Genomic DNA, 24298 nt, shown 5'->3' with positions numbered 1-24298 from the left:
GAAGAAAGAAAAATTTCGCCGCAAACAATCAGCAATACCTTACTCATTGTCGTACGGCGAGCCTATGTGATGGAATATTTGTCTTCACATGATGAACCAACTTCTGGACATTTGGGTGTAGCCCGCATGCTTGCAAGGATAAAAGAGAGGTATTACTGCCCCGCCTTCAGTCGGACGTTGCACACTACGTCAGAACTCGCCGAGGCTTTGAGCGTCGCAAAGTGCCCTCAACAAAACCAGCTCAATTCTCGAAGCCTATAGCTCTACCATCGCGACCTTTAGAGCAGATTTGGATGGAAAGGCTTGGCCCATTGCCTTTTTCATCGAGGCAACCGGCTACAGACACGATACGCGGAAAGGTGAGCTGTGCCAAGCGCCACAACCTTCGACGTGGCAAAACCTTTCTTCCATCAGATGGTTTACGTCACGGTGCACCGGATCCTATTCACCGACAGGGGTACAGCATTTACGGCTGACCGCCTACCGCAGATTTTACACCACAGTCATACAAGCCACCCAAAGATCACATCCTGCCAGCGTGAAACCGACGTCTTAATAAAACGATTTAACAAAACGCTAGCTGACATGCTCTTAATATATGCCGATTTTTCGGCACAGAACTTGGGACAAACTGCTCCTATACGGCACCTTCGCATACAATACAGCCGTACACGAAACTACAAACATCACACCGTTCCGTCTCGTTTATGCTGGACGCCATGTTACCACATGTGGACGACATCGACCTGAATGCGGATCTTCACACATTCCTGCACCTCACCGAAGAGGCTCGTCAGCTGACCAGAGTGCGGATTCTCGACATACAATGCCGAGATGCCCAATGCTATAATCTCCGACGCTGTGATGCTCGGTGAACATCGGGAGACCATGTGCGGATTTGGTTTCCCATTCGCCGACGCGGGCTTAGCAAAAAGCTCCTCGCCGGTATTTTTGACCCTACAAAGTGATCAGGCAAATTGGAGACCTCAGCTACGAGGTCGTTCCGGACGGCTTTCAGAAGTCGGCGATCCCTGCACCTGAGGAAGTGCACTTTGCCCGTCTCAAGCCTTCCTACGAGTGGTAGAGCTGGACGCATCGGGACGATGCTCTTTCTTCCCGGGGAGCCAGTGACACAGTGCATTCCGCATGTTCACCTAGCGCTGATCATAAGCATGCGCTGCCTCAAAAAGAGGAAGTGGAAGTGACAGCGATCTGGAGCTGTGGTCAAGACGTTCAGCAATGCCCGCCGTTGTTTCTTTGATCCGTAATCTCTCTCATTCACGCGTGACAATACTATATTAACTAACATTACTCCTGGTTTCAATAATCGAAAGATTAGAATCACATAAGAGGTAAATGGAAAGTAAGTAGATGGAAGCAAACTTTAACGCTCTTCAAAGGAAGCAACAATTCGCAATAGATAGCTCGGAATTAAAATTCACAGACTGTAAAGCTCTCTTTTGTACTCTCATGTGTATGTCCATGTATACAAATGCATGAAAAATAGTGATACTGGAAGTGAAGCAATGAAGTCAGTGCTAATCCTGAATAAAAATAGATAGCCAGGAATTGGGCAGTCCCCGTAAGACCAAGCGTAAGACCAAGAAGAGATATTGGATTCTCTTTTAGAGCCACGATGACAATCTGAAGGGAGGGAAACAACTAAAGAGGAGGACAGGCAGCAAGGTGGGAACTATATTTCAAGACGTGATTAAGGTGGCCGATGCTACTGCAGGACGAGGCCAATTATAGATGAATAGAAGTCAGCATTGCCGTGCATTTTACATAATGGTGTTATAATGAGGAATACGCTATATATAGCGAATAAGCTCTATTTAAATATCTTTACTAAAGTTTCAGTTCAACAGTAGCAAAAAGCAGAGCTTGAACTTTGCGTGACGAGCAACTTTCAGTGGCCAGGCTATAAACCAGAAACGGAAGCTGAGAAATGAATTCAGTTCATTTTATTGAGACATGGCGGCGACGAAGTAAAAAGCAGCATTTTTCAGCTTGATTGCACCTCACCCTCTATAAACACAGTCCCTTACAAACTGCTAATATCGCTTTGATTTTTGATGGTTTTTCAAACTACTTCCGATTACCAGGCAGGCTTTTTTTCAATGTAGGAAAGGCACAAAAATGAGCTGATTATAAAATGGCAGTCCTAATTTGCTTCGGCCTCGCAAGTTTACATTTCGTGGAATAGAAATCATGGTTATGTGAAACTTAGTGGTCAAATATTGCATCCGCGTGTTGAACTATTGCATTTCAGTTGGCACGACGCTAAATATAGTATATCGAAAGGCCCAAGTAAAAAGAACAAAAATAAGCTTTACGGTGACATGGCCTCAGATCCAAACAATATGTTAGTAAAAGGGATCATAAAAAAATGACGTGCAGAGTTAATTTGAAGAGGGAGCGCGGAAATGTGAAAAACACAAAGATGAGGCACCACTAACGCGAGACGACCGGCAGGTATTTGAGAGAGTAGAAATATTTTTTGGAGGGATACAAAACAGGCTTCTGATTTTTGTGGGTATGCAAACACAACCTATCGAGCGTGAGAAGTGGCGCTGCCCCGGAATGGAGCACTTGTAAACAGTGAACCCTGGAATCTCACTCACGCTTAAGGACGGAGTGTCAGCAAGCACAATTCCTCACACTCATAACGTTTTCGGGGTACAAGCTTTAGTTGTGATCCCAGGGAGGCCTCCGCTCTGTCTTCGTTGTAGCCGTGTGGGCCATGTACGGAGTCCGTGTCGTACGCCTCGATGCACCCAATGTCGACGCTTTGGGAACGTAGTAGACTATTGTGTTATGAGTTATTCTGACATGTTACACAAGGGCAACTGGACACATGAGGATGAAGTGGTGCAACAGCACATTATGGATGTGTCGGGTGTTGCGGAAGTGTCGGGTGAACTGAGCCATGAGCTCCCTACAGAAGGTGGAGCAAAGACTTCTGCACTGAACAACGGCACGGGACCGCCTGCAAGAACGAAAAAACAGGAATCCCCGTCTCTGGACCCAAAGCCAACGGACCCAGGTCTTCCTGGGTCTGCTGCTTCGAATCCTATGCTTGCTGCTCAGGTGCCATTTGTCACCCAGAGATCACGAGAGCTGAACACCTCTTCTGTAGAGTCAGTGGAGGCGCTAGAGCCAGTTAGTGTGACATGGCTTCTCCGCCGGTGATTCCCTTTCGCCGCCGGAGTGCTCCAGTGCATTGCCTGAAGTGTCAGCCTCTAGTGTGTTCGGTTCCCCATCGGCTGTCAGGTAATTGCGAGCGACGTAGTCCGCTCGGCTTCATGAGCCGAAGCCTTGGCTGTCTCAGAAGAGGCGATGGACAAGCGCACACCTTTGAAGAGTGCTGCAGATGATGAGGTGTTTGTCGGTGGCAATGAGCAGAAGGCACCTGGTGTGGTGGCATTGGGAAGAGCAACCTCAAAACGAAGGGCGATGCATATTCTTTCGTTAAAATTTAAGCAGCGCTAACTTTTAGGACGAATACACAGAAGACATGACAGGACTAGCCCCGCAACGTGTTTTACGAAGGGCGATGTCTGCCTTACAGGCCACCGATTTGCAGGTGGGCCACCTTAGTACACGGGATGGCGTTCAATAAGACATCTACCTAAAATGGCTGGCGCCACAGCATTTCAGGTCGCTACTCATAACATTAGGGGTTTGTGTAATCGTGGAAGGCAACATCAGTTACGGCGTCTTTTAAACAAATGAGGTGTGAGTGTGGCAGCCATCCATGAAACCAAGCTGTCCCCTGATGAGGTGACTGAAGCCGTTCTCGAGCTTTTTTTGTCAGAATTCAATGTTATCGTTAGTCATTCGAGGGGCTTATAAGGAGGGTGTATGCTGTTCCTGGCCAACACACTCAGGATTGCTGCTGTGTCGTATTAGATAGATGATGACCTGTGACTTATCTGCTGGTTCACAGTGGGGAGTGATTTGTGTTTCTGCCCCTTCAATGTAGCGTGATAAACGGCTATTTTTCTGTCCCTAATCTACCATTTCTGCACGCATCGTAAAATTATGCTGTTGGTGGATTTCAATTGCCTTTGTAGGGATAAAGACCGAGTAATGTTAAGTAAGCGTTAGGACCCTAGAGATGCTTTACTTACTGATTTGGCATGCGAATACTACCTGGTGGATGTTGGGCAAGACAAAGGACATAATTTTGATTTACCTCATTTTCAATGCTCCTCTAGTGCTCGGCTGGACAGGATTTACGTTTCAGCAGACATGCTAGCCAGCGTTTTTGGTTACTGGTTACTTGGTGTGGCCCATATTCTTCAGTGATCACTGCATGGTGTCTCTTCAGCATTGGGAGCTACAGTCAGCACATACTCTATCGTCAATAGGAGCTGTGGATGTTTATTATACGTCAGCTCTCTGATGAAATCTTTAAACGTGCGATATCTACTTTCGTGAACGAAATATGGTCACACATGATCTTTCTGTATTGCAAAGATGGGACATATTTAAACAAGAAAAAATATACTTGGCTAATAAAGCCTCAGCAAGAATTGATTTCTGAAGAGACAACACCTTCGAGAGGTCGGCCATACATTGGTTGAGCTACATGAGTTAGGATTAGTCCAGGTGCCTAGTGGAAGATATCACAGCAGTAAAAGCAGAGTTTCAGGTGTTTAAAACCGAAATGTACAAGGGGGCCTTGATAAGGACTTCATCCTTCTAGATGACCAACCATCTCCTGATAAAAGGCGGACCCCTCTTGCTAAATATTGGTAATTCACTATGGTCCTGGTGTTATCATGCTGTATTTGGATATTATCAAAAGGTGTTTGTCCGGGCAGAAATGTGAGATGAGATAACAGTCGCTTATTCGAAGCATTTCTTCGACTTGATGAGAAACGTGCTGTAGCGGAGGGGCCTATCACTCTGGACGAAATAAAATCTGTCATTTCTAACCTGACGGCTCAGAGATCTCCTGGGCCAGATGGTATTGCTAGCGAGGTCTATAAAACGTTTCCGATGCCCAACGCCTATTTTAATAAGGTTTTCCAGGCTTCTCACGATGTTTTTTGCGCCCCACTTTCTATTCTCGGAGTACTATATTAATTCCAAACAGCACAGGTACAGAGTGGTTGAAAACCTTTCAAGGATATCGTCCGACTTTCCTGTGCTATGTCGATTAAAAACTTGCTGCAAATGTTCTTTGCCATCGTCTGCAGCTAGTCGCCGTTGACTTAATAGGCACTCTTCAGGTCTGTGGTATCAGAAGCCGCAGCATTCATATTGTACATTCAGTACTAGGGATGGTATCAGGTGAGACAGACAAGTAGCTCTAATTCAGACTGACCTTGCAAAGGCATTTGATAAAATTCTTCACGATTTCTTGTTTGCGATCTTAGAGTATGCAAATATTGGAGATGTTTTGCTTAGGGGCGTACGACTGGTATAAAGAGGAAAATACAAGGCTAATTGTTAACCAAGAGCGGGCAAAACCTATTCAGTTGAAATTAGCTGTTCGCCAAGACTCTCCATTATCGCCTATGTTGTGTGCCCTATATCTTGAACCGCTTTGCCTCAGTATTGTTCACAACGCAACTGTCCGTGGTTTCTTACTGGCGTAATGTGAAATTAAGATTTTAGCCTCTGCAGATGATGTCGAACTCTTTTGTTCTGACAAAAAGAGTGTGATTGAGGCATTCAATTTGAATCGCGAGGTATCAGTTGCAGCTCTCAATCTAGATAAATCCAAGGCGTTTTAGTTGGGGTATTGGGGTACAACACAAAGTCATTTTGGTAGCATAAGCTGGGACTGCTGGGCCCTTCAGTACCTAGGAGGCCCCTCCACCAAATCCGCAACAATGGAGCCTACTGGGATTCACAGGTAATCACCATGAGGCGACAAACCACAGGTTGAATGGGTAAGAAGCTGTCAGTATTTGCTCGGGCTCAAGCCTTCAACTTGCCTATGTGCTGCATGTTCTCCACTATTCGAGGAAGAAAGTGTAGCTGACACACAGAATATTTGCTACCTTCGTAAGGCGTTCCCAATTGGGACCCATCCATCGCGATAACATATTTCTTTCCCTAGAGTATGGTGGAACAGGCCTAGTTCAGTTATTTGTGCGTCAGCTTGTTACGCGTTTTTCTTTTGCAAATCGGCAAACCAACTTTATTTAGTAGTTGTGCTTATCGGGTGTCTCAGTGCTCATGTGCCTTTCCTGTCCGCACCGACTGGACAGACTCGTGAGGGGCCATTATGGGGATTGTTAAGAAATTAACTGACACGTTCAATTTCCTCACTTTACGATTTTCTCTAGACTGCCTGTATAGCCTTTCCAGAAGGCACATGACTCAGGCACTTACAGAGTATTTTTTTCCCATACCTTTGTATCGGCAGCCTTTTCTGGAGTTCCTTTACATTTGTGTATTAAAACGTGATAGGTGAATGTGCATTTCTTCTGCTGCACATTCTTCTTTAAACTGCACACATCCATGCTGCATGTGAAGGCATAGCTTCATGCTAAGGAGGTGCAGCGCCATGGACGGTGAGTTGCCGCCTGTGCAGTACAGCAGAGACAATTGACCATTGTTTTATTCTGTTTATTGATGCTATGTTCTGGGACGTATTACAATGAACAATGAAGCACATTGACATCACACCCTGCAGTATGCGTTTCTTGGCTGTGGAGAAAAACTGTGTTGTGTCATATGATCTATTTATGTTGCTGAAAGTATTCAGTCCCTGAAAACCCCTCATTATGAACCGGCACGCCGAATCACCATGGTCATCGAAATCTTTGTTTCGTGAGCAATGCGCTTTAGTGCGGGCAGTATATGCTGCCCTCGAAAAACCGCCTAGCTGGTTCCCCTGTTTGTATGTATATGTGTGCCTCCCAGACGTTTGATGTTTTGGAAGGTGGGGTCGTGTAGGGGTATGGTGGCCTGGTGTTTTGTGGCGTAAGCATGCTTAGATTTTTTTCGGCACTATTTCCAAGCAATAGAGTAAAAAAGTGGAATAGTGGCGCAGCAGAAACTCTCGAACTCAAAGTGAAATGATTGGTTTTGGGTAAAGGAAGTATCCTAGTATCTTTATCACATCTCTGCAGACACTTGAAACGCGCCGTAAGGGAAGGGGTAAAGGAACGACTGAGAGAACAAAGAAAGAAAGAAGTGCCGTAGTGGAGGGCTGCTGAGTAATTCCGACCACCTGGGGATCTTCAACATGCACCAACACCGGAGAGCCTTATTTTAGCGTTTCGCCTCCATCGAAGCGGGGCCACCGCGGTCGGGTTTGAATTCGAGAACTCAATCTGGGTTTGGACTCGGGTAGCAGTCAAGCGAGCTAACCACTGAGCCAGTGCGGCGGGTATATATGCCCTGGCTCGAATTTGGCTTGGACGTCAGCGGTTTTTTTTATGTATTGAGTGGGCGCGCTCTGCGATTTTTATGCGGCCCCCGAATATATGGGCCCAGTCGCATTAAAAGGCTGTATCAGCCATGGCGAAATTGGCTTTACATTGCGTAGTGAAGCTATCGCTTCACCAAATTTTTAATGACAGGGCCTATTTTGTGGAGCTGCTCGTGAGCATTAAATGGCTACTGATATGAGCAATAAAAATAATAATAATAATAATTGGTTTTTGGGGAAAGGAAATGGCGCAGTATCTGTCTCGTATATCTTTGGACACCTGAAGCGCGCCGTAAGGGAAGGGATAAAGGAGGGAGTGAAAGAAGAAAGGAAGAATAGGTGCCGTAGTGGAAGTCTCCGGAATAATTTCGACCACCTGGGGATCTTTAACGTGCACTGACATCGCACAGCACACGGGCGCCTTAGCGTTTTTCCTCCATAAAAACGCAGCCGCCGCGGTCGGGTTCGAACCCGGGAACTCCGGATCAGTAGTCGAGCGCCTTAACCACTGACCCACCGCGGCGGGATGATATGAGCATTCCTGATTAAGTTTTTGTGTCCTTAATGTGCATGGAAAATGCCACATATTAACCGTCTGAATTTTTTTTGTTCCAGGTAAATATAAAGCTTGAAGATTTGAAGGCACCGAGGGTTCAGCTGCGGCTGGCTGGCTTAATGATTGGAGATGCGATGGTAGGTGCTAAGTTATAACTATTTGCTTTGGGCACACAAGCAGTTCTACGAAATTGGCAGAATAAATGAAATTGTCGCCGAGCATGCTCGTTGTACATATCAAGACTAGTAAAACAACCAGAAACTTAAGCAGTTTCGGGCAGCCAAAAGATAGGATGAGACAACTGGCGTACAGTACTTTTGCTGTTGGCGGTTATAGCAATATGGGAAGCTGGACAATTTGGACGTTCTGCATATTCTGGAGGAAACACGGATTATGACAAGGACAAAACCACAACGTCAGCACATGTCCTTATCAACTGATGTACCAGGTTGGAAACCACGTATATTTGTATATGGCAGCAATCAAAAGAGACAGATGCAGGCAAGAAAAAAGCCAGACGAAAATCGATAAATGCATATATCTAACCGAGTAAAAAATAATCGAAAAAATCCTCAGAGGCTTAACTTGGCTAACCCTACAATTTAGCGAAAAGCTTGGCCACACGCGGTTACACATAGTAAAGCTTTATTGCTACGCAGTTGTTTGACTACGTTTTAGACGCCGATGATTTTGAGGAAAGGATGGGCGCATATGACAGGTTTTCTGGGTTAGTGGACGCCTCAATCGCGCTTTGAGGTACGTGGCGGTGGTGAGAGAGAGATGTGGGCTGCATGCATTAGCGCTGACAGCGTTGTGGCAGACACGCGGCACTGCAGCAATCGGCCGCAGCGTTCATTGGCTGATCAACATCTCGCGATCAACCATTAACTGCCACCTGCCAGTGTGGAAGGGTGGGCGCGCTACCTATCTAGTGCGGGGAACACAATCTAAGCATCTTTTTTGCAGTTGGACATCAACGCCAAGTACATGAAAGCGAGACTGACGTTTGCACTGACTCGGTGAGCCAGTAGTACGCCTTTCGTCACAATCAACGGCATCTGCAACGTTGTGAACGCCGATGAACGCTGGCGGCTAACTTGTTTATTTAGTTTTTGAGGATATGAAATGGCGCCGTAGCTGTCACATTTTGCTAGACACCCGCACCGCGCAGTAAGGCAACGATTAAAAGAGGTAGGGAAGAAGAAAGGAAGGAATAAGAAATTTAAAATTGGTTTTTGATGAAAGGAAATGCCGCAGCATCTGTTTCACATCTCGATGGACACCGTAACCGCGCCTTAAGGAATGCTTATTTGGGCTGATGGTCGTTAACATCGCTGTGCTGAATACCCGAAGACTGCTTTACCCAGCTAGCATAGTGGTGTTGTTGGTAAAAACTTTATTTTCGTCAAGTTTCATTCAAAGGTGCCGTTTCGTAGATCGAGTGGGGTTTTCATTGCGCTTTTCTTCTTTCCCTGCTTCACTTCTGGTCGCGTGATGTGGCCGGGAGCCCTTGGCGATCGCCCACTTCCAAAGCTCGGCTCACGGCCCGGAATTGGGTTCTCGGGTCGGAGCTGAGCACCGCCACCTCCCACTCTTCGCGGTTCGAGAGCTTCAGGTCCATCGGCAGTGTGTGCCGTGGACATTCATGCAGTATATGAACTAATTCGGCCCTATCTTGACCACATAGGTTCCACTGGGCAAGAGTACTGCCGGATACATAATAAAGTTTTTTAAGTGTTGGGGAACGTGTTCGCCTGTCTCCAGGCCATCTGCTTGAGTTTGGTCAAACGCTCTCAGGGGGTGGGTATTTAAGTGTATTATTGCGATAGTGCATAATGTCGTGATACGTGACCATGTGCCCCCTGGCCGACCTCAGGTTTGGGCAGGCCACAGGCCGGTTCACGAATCATCGGCCAAAATCGTGGGCTGCTTCGTTCCCAGGGTGGGACGAGTGCGCAGACACCCAGATAATTTGAGTCTGGCGGCGAGGTGCTAGATTGGACTGTCTCTCAGGAATAGACATGGTGGCAGAGTGGACTCTGCCTTCCGCAAAATTTCGCATGGCTGTCTTGGAATGTTGAGAATATATCCAGCTTCTGTAGAGGTGATGGCCAGGGCGATAACCGCCTCCTCGGCCTCTTCCGCGTGCTTCACCTTAACAGTGACCGCTGCAAGGACGTTGCCCGAGTTGCCGACTAACGCTATCGCCAAAGCCGCTTCCTGGTCAGGATACTCCGCGACATGGACGTAGACTGTCTCCTGGAGCTGAGAATAGTTCTTGTGTAGTGCTTTTGCCCGCGCTTTCCGCCTTGCGGAGTGGTGTGCAGGGAGTATGTTTTGGGGAATGGGGTTAATATAGAGCTCTTTGTGTATATCGATGTGGAGCTGGCCTACGGGAGTGTGTGTGGATGGTTATTCAATCTGCAATTCTCGCAGTATAGTTCTTTCCGCTGAAGTTTTTATAGACGCTCGTAATGATCCACACAATGGACTTCCACCAGTTCCGTCGTCGTATTGTGTATCCTCAGCTGTAGAAGACTCTTAGTGGGTGTGCACTTGGGGAGATGATGGAGATGTAGATTTTCTGATTGATGGAGATCTAGATGGAGATGGGATCAAGTAGACGATACGACTCAGGACGAAGGCTTGAACCAACGCACTGAGGTCCGGCCATTTCATACCCTTGTGCTTGTTCGCAATATGCCTGATTAATCTGTTTGTCTGGCTGATGCAGCCAATGAGTTTGTTTAGAGTTACGGTATTCCTACTGTTGTTTTTAATGTGCATGCCTAGAAACACGGAGGGTAGCTACCTCGCGAACAGGGTCCCTGTCTACATGCACTAAAGAGAGTGGGAGAGTGCTTTTGGGCAAGGCCAACCCCTGATCACCAAGTGCTTCGATTTCTGAGGAGAACATGAAAGACCAACGCTGCCGGCATAGCGGACGACGGTGTCAGTCGCCGCCTGCAACGTCTCCTCTATTTCTCCATCCCTACCTGTCGTCAGCTATAGAGTGACATCGTGAGCATAGAGAGAGTGTCAGAGGTTGGGGCTGCCCGAGAGACCTCTAGACATCGGAATTAGGGTGATGTTAAAGAGGAAAGGAAAGTGCCGACTCTTGCGGGGTTCCTCTAGTGTCTAAGGAGAAAGTGTCAGATTGCAGAGACCCTATCTGTATCTGCGCCGTCCTGTCAGACAGGAAGACTTTGAGCCATGGACTCGTTTATCTACATTGAGTCTGGGGAGAGAGGTTAGTATTGCCTTGTGGTCGACATTGTCGAATGCCGTGGTGAGATCAAGAGCTAGTATGGCCATAGTTCTCTTCTCATGGATTGGGCTAAGCACTTCTTCCGAAATGCGAAGCGTAGTGTCCTGGGTCGAGAGATGAGGTCTAAAGCCTAGCATGGTGTCTGGGAAGAGACTGTTCGCGTACATGTGGTTCTGAAGGCGGTTGAGGACCACATGAGCCATCAGCTTACCCATGCAACATGTAAGCGAGATGTGTCATAGATTCTGTAATGCTAGCTACTTACCAGTCTTCGGAATGAAGGCAACCTTCGCGTGCTTCCAGGAGTGACGGAGTTCCCCTTCCCGCCAGCACTTGTTCATGAAGTCAGTGAGTGCCCTCGATGACTGCCCGTCGAGGTTGTGGAGGGTGCAATTCGTGACTCCTTCCTTGCCAGGAGAGGAAGAAGTACGGAGTCTGTGAAGGGCTGCTCGCACTTCTTACTCCCTAATTTCCCCGTGCAGTCTAGGATTGGTGATATCCTCATAGCTTGGGAGGGGTTACTGAGGGGATAAGTCTAAGTATCTGTTTCTCAGCTCCTCCAGATGATCGTCATCCGGAAAGGGGCTCTCGTGAAGGATAAGTATTATGTCCTTCCTGTAGGCAGACTTGTAGTTCTCTGGGTCTAGAAGATAGCGCAGCAAATGCCACGTGTCCTTCAGTTTACCTCTCATTTGATCGCAACTTTGGCCCCATTGCTGCTTGGCCAAAATCTGTGCATGGCTCTCGGTATCCTTAGCTAGTCGACCTACTCTTAGGCGTAGCTGACGATTGTGTTTTTGTGTGACCCATCTCCTCTGAAGGCTCGGGTACGCTTGCCACATATGGAGGAGGCGAATATCCACCTACGAGATCTCCGAAGAGGGAATCTCGTGGGTGGCAGTCTACATATTCAGTATGAGACGCGAGGCCCAATCCTCTAGGTTGTCAGTAGTGTCAGAAGCAGTGTGCTTCTTTAATGTTCTCAACCTATCCCAGTCGGCGATTCGGGCCGGTCTCTTGCTCTTTCTCTTCAGAGTACCGTGCGTAACGATGGACATGACGAAATAGTGCTCATTCCTGAAATTTTGATGAGTTTTGATGCACTCTACGTTCTAAATATTCGTGCCTAGAATGAGATCCAGGCAAATGTTCGCTCTTACACTGTTTTCTATCCGTGTAGGCGTCGCGGCGTCTGTGTACAGGGTGAAACCCATGTCCTGTATATGGTTCCACAAATGCGTGCCCTTCTTATTATACCTCTTGCATCCCCAAGCTGTGTTATGTTCGTTGAAATCCCCACCACCAGGAGTGGATAGGACCCAGCCTGCATGACCGCCTTATTTAGGGCAGCGATGATTGAGGGTGGTCAACTTTTCGATTACTGTACACGTTAAAGGTGTATAAGGAGCAGAGGTCTCTTTTTTGCGAGAGGAGCTCAATCAAGAGGCAGGCCAAGTCGATGCTGTCGAGCGGATATGTTATTGCGGCCAGATACCTCTAAACGAGGACTGCCGTGTATGATTTAAATATATCTGGAGGGGAAAATGACTTATAACCTTACAGTTTGACCTCGAATTTGGCTTCCGGCAGAGCTATCACATCCGGAGCTTCTGGCGTTAGGTTCTTGATACAAAATTGCTGATTGTCCCGCTAAACTAGAAAGCCTCTGCAATTGCACTGCCATACACTTATTACTTTATGGTTGACCGCCATAGTGGAGGCTGGCTTGGTTAATGGGGTCAGATCTCTGGGGCTGGGTGCTGTCTTTCGGCAAGAGAGTGGATGGCACCAAAGCAGAGAGGGCATACACTCTTTCCTTCAGGGTTTTTACCTCGTTAATTGTGGTGGCTTGTGTGGCCTCAATATTACTGGTAAGCGTTTCTTTAGCATCCATGCAGCCATTTATCTGGTTTGAGAAAGCGTTAAAACAGTCGACCATGCGCAAATTGACTTGATCCACGAATACTGACAGGCATTCCCCAGCTTGTTAGCGAAGGCTTGGAAGAGGGGAGCTAGTCTCTCCTCCAGGGAGTCGGTTTCCGTTTTCTTAACATCTCAGTGTGCCCTCTTTTTCGCATTAGGGCTGTGTCGGGGAGATGATTCAGCGGAAGACGACACTTCCGAGGCTGAAGAGGTTGCCTCTGTTGATATCGGAACTGCAGTGAGTCGCCCCGCATCCGGGGGAGAACTCAGGGAGTTCCCCCTAATCATGCAGACCTCGGTGTATACTGCGTCTAAGCTAGCCTTAAGCTGCCTATTCTCGTCTCTTAAGACCTGCAGCTCCAAATCCAGAGAGATATTTTTGTTTAGATTGGGAGGCAACGTGTGCCCAGCTCACCTTCTTGTCTCTCGACCTGCCTGAACCTGGTCCTCCCTGTCCCCCTCTTCCTTCTTGAAGTGGTGAAAAGGATGTGGATCGGCTCAGGCTCCTCCGGTAGCCGCTGTCCGGAGGCCGGTTCCGGTGGCTGGAGTTGGATCTTGATCTTCTCCGAGAGCGGTTTCCACCCGACGAGGATCCTTAACCGTCCTCACAGAACAGCATATCTTGGTTTTGACTCTTTTACTTGCTGGGCTTAGGACATATGAAGCGGCACTTGCATTTCTTGTTCCCCGTGAGGTGGGAGGCGCTGCAGATGATGAAGTTCGGCGTGCAGTCTGGGTCTTCTTTCGGAGGATGTTTTTCTTCGCATCGGTGACAGAGATTCGTCTTTGCTTTCGGGCAGACGTCGGTGCGACCACCGCTGTTACGACAGTTGAAACACGACTCAATTTTGCTGCAGAATGGGTAGCAGATGTACATGCCTACTCGGAAACACAGAGACCGGGGTACCTTGGTTGCCGTGAAGGCTACAAGGATCGACGTGGCCTTTCCCAGCTTCCGGGCGTCCACGATCGGAAGGGTCGGATTGAAAGGGATCAGGCCATCCATAATCTTGTAGTTTTTCTCGCTGTGGGCTTGGTAAATCATTTTTCGGACGGAGTCGTCCTCGGGTTGGAGGTAGGCACTCACCTCGAAGGTCTCATCTTCGAGTTGCAGATTATTCAGGGCGACATACATCTGCGCTCTGGTATCCAACGGTGTACTAACTGTGAACGTATTGTTCACTGGATTAACACGAAGACGCCCAGTCTTCAATGCCTCTTGGTAGTTGAGGCCGAGTCCTCGGCATACGGCGGTGAAGATGGTCGGAGTCCCTACCGCGCGGATGCTAAGTCCGCCATGTGGCCTCACCACCACCTTGTAGTCATCGACTGGAAGCCATGGCAGCGACGGTTGCTGTTTTCTGGGCAATCGGCGTTGCAGCTGCCACTTCTTGACGGCTGACTTGGCGGCAGCGCCGCCAAATTCCTTTGCCGTGGACGCGGCGGTACTGGCGTTCGGCGTACTTGCGAGCTCCTTCCTGGCTCGATGTCGGTCGTGAAACCGCGAAACGTTCTCCCAATGCTGGACGGTGAATTTTCCGTGGATATCGCCTCCCGTTGCACAGCGTACTCCATCTTTGGTAGAGTTGGAGCCGACCACGTGGTCTAAGCCTAGCGTTGCTAGGCGTCAGAAGTGATCGAGAGAAGTTGGTCCCCTAATGCATGTACTTACGTGGTGAAGCGAATAACAGATAATATTATTAGTAGTAATGAACGCTGCGGACTATTGCTGCAGTGTCGCGTGTCTGCCACAAGGTTGTCAGCGCTAATGCATGTAGCCCACATCTCTCTCTCACCACCGCCACTTAACTCAAAGCGCGATTGAGATGTCCACTGACGCAGACATCGAGCTATGTGCCCTTCCTCATCACCGGCGTCTAAAGTGTTGTCAGCGCCAACGCCAATGTACACAATTAACGCCGGCCGCTATCGCTTTGTGTGTCCAAGATTAGCTGAGGTAATCCACATTCATTTTTTCCTTCATTCGCTCCTTAGGGTCGAATTAGGGGTCTATCTAGAATTGAGTTTCTTCGCCAATTGTTAGTTTAAAAAAGTTAATACAACATCAAGCATAAATCCCAAAGAAGGTCCTCGAGAACCAAGAAAAATTTTCATTTTTACACTATCAATAAATCAAAGTGATTTCACTACAAAGAAAAATTTATAAAACTTGATACATGTCGACTTGCCATATGCAGAACAATTAATTTCCAATATTCGCTTCTAAATAATATTGCAAAAATGGCAGCTTCTGGTGTTTAACCTCAAGCGCTCACTACGAATGGATTCAGCAGGGCTGCTATATGGCTCCGGCTCTATTGCCTGCAATTGTCTGTCCAGTTTGACTGTCGCAGTTTTTGGAACTCTTCGTGCCGTTGCAACGAAACTATGCATGTCTTTCCTTGAGAATCACTGCCTATATGATGGTTTGCAGGAAGTGATGTCCACCTTGCACACCGTGGCGCTTTCTGCCCTTTGTTCAGTGTGGCCTCCGATACCCTCGCCGCTCTCAGAGGCCAGTCTTACGAGCAGCCGACGCCAACAACCGCAGTCAGCAATTATTATAATCAGCAACAACCTCGAGTAACAAAGCGGAGGAGAGTGCTTGTAACACGCGTGCATAGAACGTGTGGGAAACTCGGGACCCACGAGCATGCTCGCGAATTACAGATTGTGCTAGTGCAGGTTTGTCAGACACCACAGCACTGCGTTATGCTTGCGGTTTCGATGCATACGCCTCTGAGCTTAAGCCAGAGTAAGTTCTGAAATTATCTGCAGGCGATTCTCAATCCAAAGTCAGCTTCCCACATTGTCGATTTATCGACATCATTTCACCCGTTCGCACGTGTTGACAAAAGTACAATGCTATGAAGTGCAAGCATGCTGAATAAATAGCATGTTTCATTCACTGCCTGAGCTAACGCAGGACTAGAAAAGCTAAATATAATTATGGCTCCAATCCACGCTGTGAAGGTTGTCGGAAGCTGTAAAACGACACCAAATTACCCATTGAAACTTCACTTGAAAAACCACACACGTGGCTCTACAAAGAGTAAAACCAAAGACAAGTGAAATGTGCTGACTGATATTACCCTTTGTTGCATCATAACAACATTCAAGGCTGCTTTGTGATCAGTATGATATACACCGTGATTTTCATTTCTAACTGTGGAGTTATGCTTTACTAAGGCTAAATCAATGCATGAACCATAAATAGTAGTTGGTTGAGTTGCATTGGCGAAACCGTGTTCCCATTCCTAAGACGCGTCCTATCATCCATCATGTGCTTTGATGTTTTTGTGTGTTTATCTTAAAGAAAACGACTACCGATATGATGCTGTCTGCCTGTTTACATTGGCGATTTACCGTATACATTTTATTAATATTTTTGTTTCTTTCTTGTTTTTCCTTTTATCTTTAACATTCTATTTTTATTTCCTTTTTTGTTTTCGTGTATTTTTCGAATTTCATTAATAAGTTTTGTTGTTTGTTTTTGTTTTTTTTTCTTATTTTTTAATCTTCTTTATTAGGACTGCTTTATGATCATTATGATATATGATTTCTATGCTGTTGGGTACTTTTCCACTCGTATTAGCATTCGATTTCTAGCCTGGCGTTTTTTCTGACGACGCAGACGACAGGAAAAATTTCCTTGGACGGTAGAGGTATACTGCTTCCCTGTATAGATATCCAAAAACTTCACTTTTTGCATAGCGGCAAGGCACATGGTTCGCCGGCCGGCGGCTGTGTGATTGCAGCGCAAATAAATGCATTGCAGCTGCTCTAAAGTTCAACATTTCTTTAAAACATACTTTCACCATAAAATCCTTAAAAAATGCCTACTTATGATGCTGCATCTGCATTTTCTCTTTGTCTATGCTTTCTGTCTGCCACTGTGTAGTGAAATTTTCTGCGTCAACAGCGTCGTTTGCCCGCGATGTCTGCTAGCGCACGCTGCACTAAGGGATTGCACCGCGCTCCACTGTCTCCAAGCTCGGCCTCCACGGTGGCGCAGGGGCGCGCACGCACGTCATGCTCGTCCCTGCCGAACGTACGGCGCTGCCCGAGTGCTTAGAAAACACCACGCGTGCCGTCAGCCGAAGGCATCATTTATTTTGCGCGAGATCTCGAGAAACACAGGCAGCCTGCGTCTCCGCACGACCCCACTCACGGTCTATACGTTCATGTAATGTTGGTCCGTAATGTATGCGGCCCGGCTGACTGTGATGTCCAGCCTGGCTAGCTTCGTTGACCGCAATTAGGTCTCCCAGTCCTCCCATGTTCGGAGGTCTCGCAGGATAGGAGGAAGTATTCAGGGGTGGTCTTGGGGTGTGAGCTCAGGCCTAAGTTTAAAGATGGGTTGGTGTAGGCAGCGTTCGCGTCTGCAGGCGACGCTAGATTGATTTTTTTCTGGGCTGCAATAACTTGTGTTTTGCAGCGATTGCTCTACTACACCATGTTTCGCTATGATCATCGAGTGTGGCAGTGTGACCTTCAGCGGGGGAGCGCAGGTAGTTTGGCTGTGACGTCAGACCCCGTGATTCGCCGCGGCTGCAGCCGCCGCGCCACCGCTCCGACTGTGGTCCGCCAACCGCCCCTTCGTCAAGATGTGGTCTTGCGACTATGCACGTGACTAAGCGTACGCTTAAGGAGGCGGCGGCGCTCTCACCTGCAGTTTCAATATGGATGAGAGCGCGGCTGACAGTACGCCTGAAACGAGGCGTTTTAAGCGTCTAACCAATCCAAGTTCGTGTTATGAAGCCAAGTGTTATGAAGCTTTCGCTCGGTCGAGGTTTAGCAGAGTTAAAGCGCTCCCGATTTTAAAGGCGAAAGTCTTTCTTGGCTTATGAGCGGCGTGGACGGAAGTTGTAGACAGAAGTCGTCCGGGCGATCTGTCAAAGTTGTATTGTAAATAAAACATGAATGGGAAAGATCATTAAGCAAAAGCTCTCAAGCATAATAATAATTAATAATTGGTTCTGGGGGAAAGGAAATGGCGCAGTATCTGTCTCATATATCGTTGGACACCTGAACCGCGCCGTAAGGGAAGGGATTAGGGAGGGAGTGAAAGAAGAAAGGAAGAATGAGGTGCCGTAGTGGAGGGCTCCGGAATAATTTCGACCACCTGGGGATCTTTAACGTGCACTGACATCGCACAGCACACGGGCGCCTTTGCGTTTTTCTCTCAAGCAACAAGTATGTAATTAAATTAAAAGGCAGGAACAAAATAAATGTAAAGAAAAAGAAATAAAAATAAAAATAAGAGCCGGACGCGACAACGTGCTGCAGCGTTGTGAAGGAGTCCACATAACACCATTGCCCGTTCGGCGGCACCCCTTGCCCGTTGCACATTTTAAGGAAAGGAAATGACACCTGTCTCACATATCTCGGTGGACACCCGAACCACGCTGTAAGAAAAGCATTTTAGAGCTATAGCATAGCGTGGTCCGCGATCCGCTACCGTGAACCGCTTCCGCGAGGTGCTACTGCGCGTTCGCAGAACACCCTGAAAGTGCGAGATTGCGCCATGTACCCGTCACCTGCGAGCACGCCTGCTGTGTCGAGGCCAACCAATGCGTACTCAGGGGTCACGCGTCACTGTGTCAGTGGTGCCCGCGGAAGCGGATCGCCGATCACGCAGTGCAATAACTCTCTATTATTTCCTTTATCCCGGGCCGACAACTACCACTATTACGACGCCGACGGCTTTTGGACGCAACGAGCTGTATTCGCGCTTGCGTAAAAGCATAAAGAAACACAAAATGCAGAAAAAATGAAAAATGATTAAAGAAAGTGGACTGGGAAATGCTTTCTCATTTCCTTTAATAAGCAGAAAAGTGCAATACTGCAATTTTTTCATAGCAAAAACTTAGCTGGCCCCGAAATTGCGATTTCGCCGTTGCGGTGCTCTGAGGAGGCACATGACGTCACAACACGCGCCTCGCCGCGGAGCCGTATCGGTCTGGCCGTGCCGGTGGCGGCTGGCGCACTCGCGCGAAATAGAGACATGCTCCAAGTCTCCGCCCGTGGGGTCAGAGTGCGCCGAAGCCGCCGAACGTGTCGGCGGTCAAGCGCACTTGGAGTATATAGGGTCTCGCTTTGGTCTGGACCACGTGACGTCCCCGTACAGCGCGCGCGCGCGCCCGTTACGCGGCAGAAAAAACGCACCTTAACAGAGCCTGTGCATTACCGCTAGCCAACGCATTTGGTGGCGGCATCTATGGGAGCCACTGAAACCCCCCGCACATGTACTCACTGAATAAAAAAAAAACCTGCGGCGATGACCGGAATCGAACCAGGGCCTTTGGGGTTTCAGGCGGAGACGCTACCACTCCGCCAGGAAGGCTCAAGCATGGACCAAGAATAAACGTTTTTCGCGTTTTCGCGTTTTCGAATGCGAGGTTAAGTAGTTGTACCATCTCGCCGCACATTTTTATTTTGAAACGGTCTCTCGTCTTGATAATCGCTTTAAATGCATACTTGTCGAGGTCAAGCAGTCTCGGGGGCCTTTTGTGCACTCTATCCTGCCCTGAGTTATATAGTCTTCCATCTAGGTTCTGGCTGTGAATTATCAAAGCTCGTCTCGCCTTGTTTGCTGCTGCTCGGAACACTTCGGAATCCTCCAGACTCGGGCTCGTAGACATGGGTGTGGTCCACATCCATCGTCGAAGCCGTAGCGGAGTAGCTGCTAGCCGGTCAGGCCGAACGCTGCGACGGACGCCGGACCCGGTGCCGAAGTGCTTGCGAGGCTTAGCGATTCCACATTTTGGCGTGGGCTTCAAAGCCCAGCATAATGTCAAAGAAGTCACCCCTTGAGATAAAAACCTATCCTCGAGTAGCTCTCGACGTTGTACTTGTAATCCGAACAAATATGTCGACCTACGAATGGATCTTGGGCGCACAGGACGAGAATTCCATGGAGCGCAGACAAGCTGCGCCCGCTCAAAACTATATTCCGCGTTATTCCAGAAGCTAACGAAACGCGACGCGACGTCGATCGACACCGTGAAGTTTCCTTCCCTCAGCATGATTAACTTTAACATGGATACAGATGCTAAGAAATTTTCGTCGAGTGATGATGTCTTAACAGGTATATGAATCAATCATTTGTGAAGGTAGGCCTATAATCGGTACGGTGGTGGCCTGGGAAAGCCAACATTAGGCCGAAGCCAAACGCCGTTCTTCTGGACATTAGGCGGGCTGTATATTGTATACTGCAGACACTAAAACCTGGAACGTAACTATTATTAGAGGGTTATGTGGTGTGGATGAGGAGGAGGATGATGAATTTTTATGGTCCAAGGGAAGCTTTGCCCAATAAGCGTCATGGCACAAGGTATTTTCGTCTACACAAGGTGGGCTCATAGCCACATTTCTCAATCAGTTCACACCAGATAGGCCAAACATCAGGCCAGGGGAGACCTTGTAACCATTGCATAACCAGTGGGAACAGGTGGCACTCGGGAGCAAACCCCATTCCTCTCATATGCAGCGATGAGGAGGAGAGAACTTGAACTCTCAGGTGAGCATTTGTTGCAGCTTGGTCTCTATTGTACTTTTTGGGAGATGGGCTAAAGGAGAGTAAGTCCATTGGTCTTCTCGACAGCCCAACGTATTTCTTTCGCTCTGCAAAGAACCTAAATTTCATTGTTGCTCTGCTCAATATGTGTGACTGAAGTGCTTGTCTCTTGGAAATTTTTTTATTCTTATGCAAGGTTTAGATTCTCGGCAATGCGTAGCCAGATATGGAAGCTCTGGAGCTGACAGGGAGCCTAGACATTCCTCATCGTGCATAAATGCAATGCCACGTTTGGTTAATGGAACCCTTGCCAGTTGTTAAGTGAACGCGATAAACGAATCGAGTTTTAAGAGCGTTAGCTCTGATTCATCACGTTTCTCGATTTCACCGTGGGACTGCTACCACCTCTCTACCGCGTCAACTTCTTTTAAGTCCGAGAAAATCAAGACGGCGGCCCTCATAGTAGATTGATATAGCAACCCAATTGGGGATTGATTGGTGACGTCATCAGTATATCCAATTGGTGATTGACTGCTGAGGTCACTGATTTTGCGATATCATAGTTTACTTGTCACGCGATTATGTTTAATCTCTAATAACTAAGAAATATTGAAGTCATCATAAAACGAATTAGATATTTGGAACCCTCTGGATGAGCAGAACACGCAAGATGCCAATATTAACGAATGAAGTCAGAACCCTCTGGATGAGCAGAACACGCAAGATGCCAATATTAACGAATGAAGTCATAATTTATATGCAAATAAACCTAAATTTGTTTTCTTCTCATTAATTACCCGAAGAGGCCATGATCTAACTAATGGCATATCCTTAACGGGCTCGATGACGTGAACAGACTAGACACAAATATCGCCTAATTGGGTCAATATTTAGTCATGGTTAAGCTTAAGATGGCGGCCATGACGTCAGCACTCGGCATCTCACAATTTTGTAACCTACGGCGACAGGGCATTTACTGCCTTGACGTAAGGAAAATGGCCCTACAAAGAGTCGAAAAATATTTTCGGGCAAAATTAGTCAAAAATATCAGACCTCAAGGCAGTAGGCACCCGCTCGCCATGAGGTTATGAAAGAAGTAGCCGAATAGAGTGATAATACATCGCATGGACGCTAGATTGCGCTACCAAACAGCCAATGCTCCTTAAACATCTTCCAGACAGTGGTGGAATATATTTGTCAAAAGCGCAAATCTGGTGCTTTGCTTGACCTTGCACCCTTTGATGATTTTACTTCGGACATGTTGCTGGTAGCGCTTCTTTTAAATTTCAGTATTTTTTTTTCGCATTAGCCTTTGATGACGTTCTTTGTTCTTCGTGTTCCGTTGTTTTACTAAACTAAACTAAGGAAATCTTTTTCCAGGACCGGAGCTTCTATAGGCACGGTGCATACGTAGATGCTAACCGGGCGATTGTCGACTTTTTTAGTCACTTAAGGCCTGGAGTGGGAAATCCTGACATATTTTTCCTCCTTACCGGGTACGTATATTAAGCAAAATAACACAGCTTCCTACGGTCACGAAAGCCTTAAATAAATATTACCGTCGACAAAACGAAAAATTACAGTAGTCTACCATATCAGCGTGAATATTTTGTAAGCAAGAAGTGCACTGCAGGAAAAGCGCAGTAAAGTCTAGAACACAATGTAGATAGCAGTAGTCTCACAAAGGTCTTAGAAACACGCAGCGTATTTTTGTTCTCTCAGCCGTACTATGTAGAAACTGCTGATATGGCATCCCGGCTCGTGTCATGAATAATGAAATGATGAAACGGGCTCAAAATAAACCTTGAATGTAACGTATTACAACAAACAGGTAATGAACAAGTAAAATGATAGGCGTGCTGTTCATTGTTGGTGGAAAAAAAGAGGAGAATTATTTTGCTGTGAACTAGTCTGACTGCTGCCTCATGAATTGGAACTGAGAGCGCAATCCACTTAGACACAGAACCTTTCTTGTATGGCTTGTGTATGGACGAAAACTCTCACTGGCCATCTCAGTAGCTCAGTGGTTAGGGCACTCGGCTACTGATCCGGTTGTACCCGGGTTCGAACCAGACCGCTGTGGCCGTGTTTCGATAGAGGCGAAACGCAAAGGCGCCCCTGTGCTCTGCGATATCAGTGCACGTTAATGATCCCCAGGTAGTCGAAATTATTCTGGAACCATCAACTACGGCACCTCTTTCTTCCTTTCTTCTCTCAGCCCCTCCTTCATTCCTTCCCTAGTTCAGGTGTCCGCCGAGATGTAAGACTGATACTGGGCCATTTCTGCTCACCAATAACCAATTTTCCCAACTTTTTCCGCCTACATGCTTTCTTAACCAGGCTGCATTCTCGAATGCAGTCACATTTTTTTACGTCAACAAAACCATAACGCGGCCCTTGCGTCGGCATTCCGCGAAATACTACGGGCGTCCAGAAAAGGCAGTCGGAGGCTCATCTTGGCAAGTATATACTCCTCTCACCAAAGGACACTGTTATTAGAACAGAAGAAATTTTGAGTGCAATGATTCTGTGCGACGATCCCTCAAGCGGCTTTTCCATCTGCTAAACAGTCACATAAGCACAAACAGGTCGCACAAAATCCTACACTCTTCCATTACGAATGAAAGCTTTTATTGCAAGGCATGGTTTCAATGTCATTTTAAATTGTCCGGTGAAGAACCTTTGTTGCGCCACACAAATTTCGTAAAAATTATGTGCCGCGCTTCAACCTTCTTTCTCGCACAATGATGGATTTAAATACGGAAATTAAGCTTCGAAGCTAAGATGCAAATTTCCGATCGCGCAAATGAGGAGATCTGGTTCCATTAGGAAGGCGCATATAAGATATGTGTTCCTTGGTAAGCGATAATACGCATTCAGGCCTGAGGAGTTGAGCCACGCTGGATAATATTGTGTCATCTGGGCCAGACAACGGCAAAATTGCCAATTGTGTTCTATAATGCCACATGTTTAACTAAGAAGCGTTCCGTACTTGCGCTAAGTGTTGGGATGCCACTCGACAAAAATGATAACCTACGAAATGGGAGGGCGGAAGCACCCCTTATGTAATACCTTTGGTGGGTGTTTAAGGTATTAAAATTAAATGAAACGAAATTACATCACCATTATTCTCCACGCAATATAAGACTTTTCGCAACACTCATGCGCACTGCGGAGAGCATTGAGAATGCTTAATACCCAGACTGAGGGCACATATCGCACTCGCTTTGTGCTGTTAATCTGTGCTCTTCATGTAATTCTGCCGCTACAACGCGTAAAAACGTTCAGTATGCATGACTAAGTAGTCCCAGCTGGCTCTTTGCTTGTAGATATCGCAGATGAAATCAAGACGGGAAAAATTTTGTTGCATCCATTTGCCCAGATATGTGTGCTAACGGCCGAAACCATATGTCAAGAAACCAATTCTTAGATTTTTGTAGCTTTTCTCTTCAAGTCGTTATTAGGCGCAAAAAGAAGTAGCGGATATCTTAAAGTAAAGGAATCACATTTCAGCGAAAAGCTTATTCAAGTGATTGTGCTCTTGATTTATGCACACACTCCGCATGGAGAAAAGACGACAGGTGTCTTCCCTCGAAGCCTCATAAAAGATGATACCACCACCTCCAATTCTAAGCT

The 24298-nt window shown here is 47.1% G+C and overlaps 1 protein-coding gene across 1 annotated transcript in view; it reads left to right on the top strand.

The window, feature by feature from the left end:
- The first annotated feature begins 2832 nt into the window (after positions 1 to 2832).
- Positions 2833 to 24298, top strand: part of LOC144134135 (A disintegrin and metalloproteinase with thrombospondin motifs like) — a 65219-nt gene continuing 43753 nt past the window's right edge. Inside the window, exons 1-4 of the mRNA XM_077667107.1 lie at positions 2833 to 3162; positions 8012 to 8089; positions 13302 to 13381; positions 22108 to 22162. Of these exons, the coding sequence (XP_077523233.1) occupies positions 2833 to 3162; positions 8012 to 8089; positions 13302 to 13381; positions 22108 to 22162 (543 nt within the window). The remainder of the gene's footprint in view (positions 3163 to 8011; positions 8090 to 13301; positions 13382 to 22107; positions 22163 to 24298) is intronic.

Source organism: Amblyomma americanum, chromosome 5, assembly GCF_052857255.1.
Source record: "Amblyomma americanum isolate KBUSLIRL-KWMA chromosome 5, ASM5285725v1, whole genome shotgun sequence".
Classification (NCBI taxonomy): Eukaryota; Metazoa; Arthropoda; class Arachnida; order Ixodida; family Ixodidae; genus Amblyomma; species Amblyomma americanum.
The sequence above is the reverse complement of the archived record's forward strand: the minus strand, read 5'-3'. Positions and strand labels throughout refer to the sequence as shown.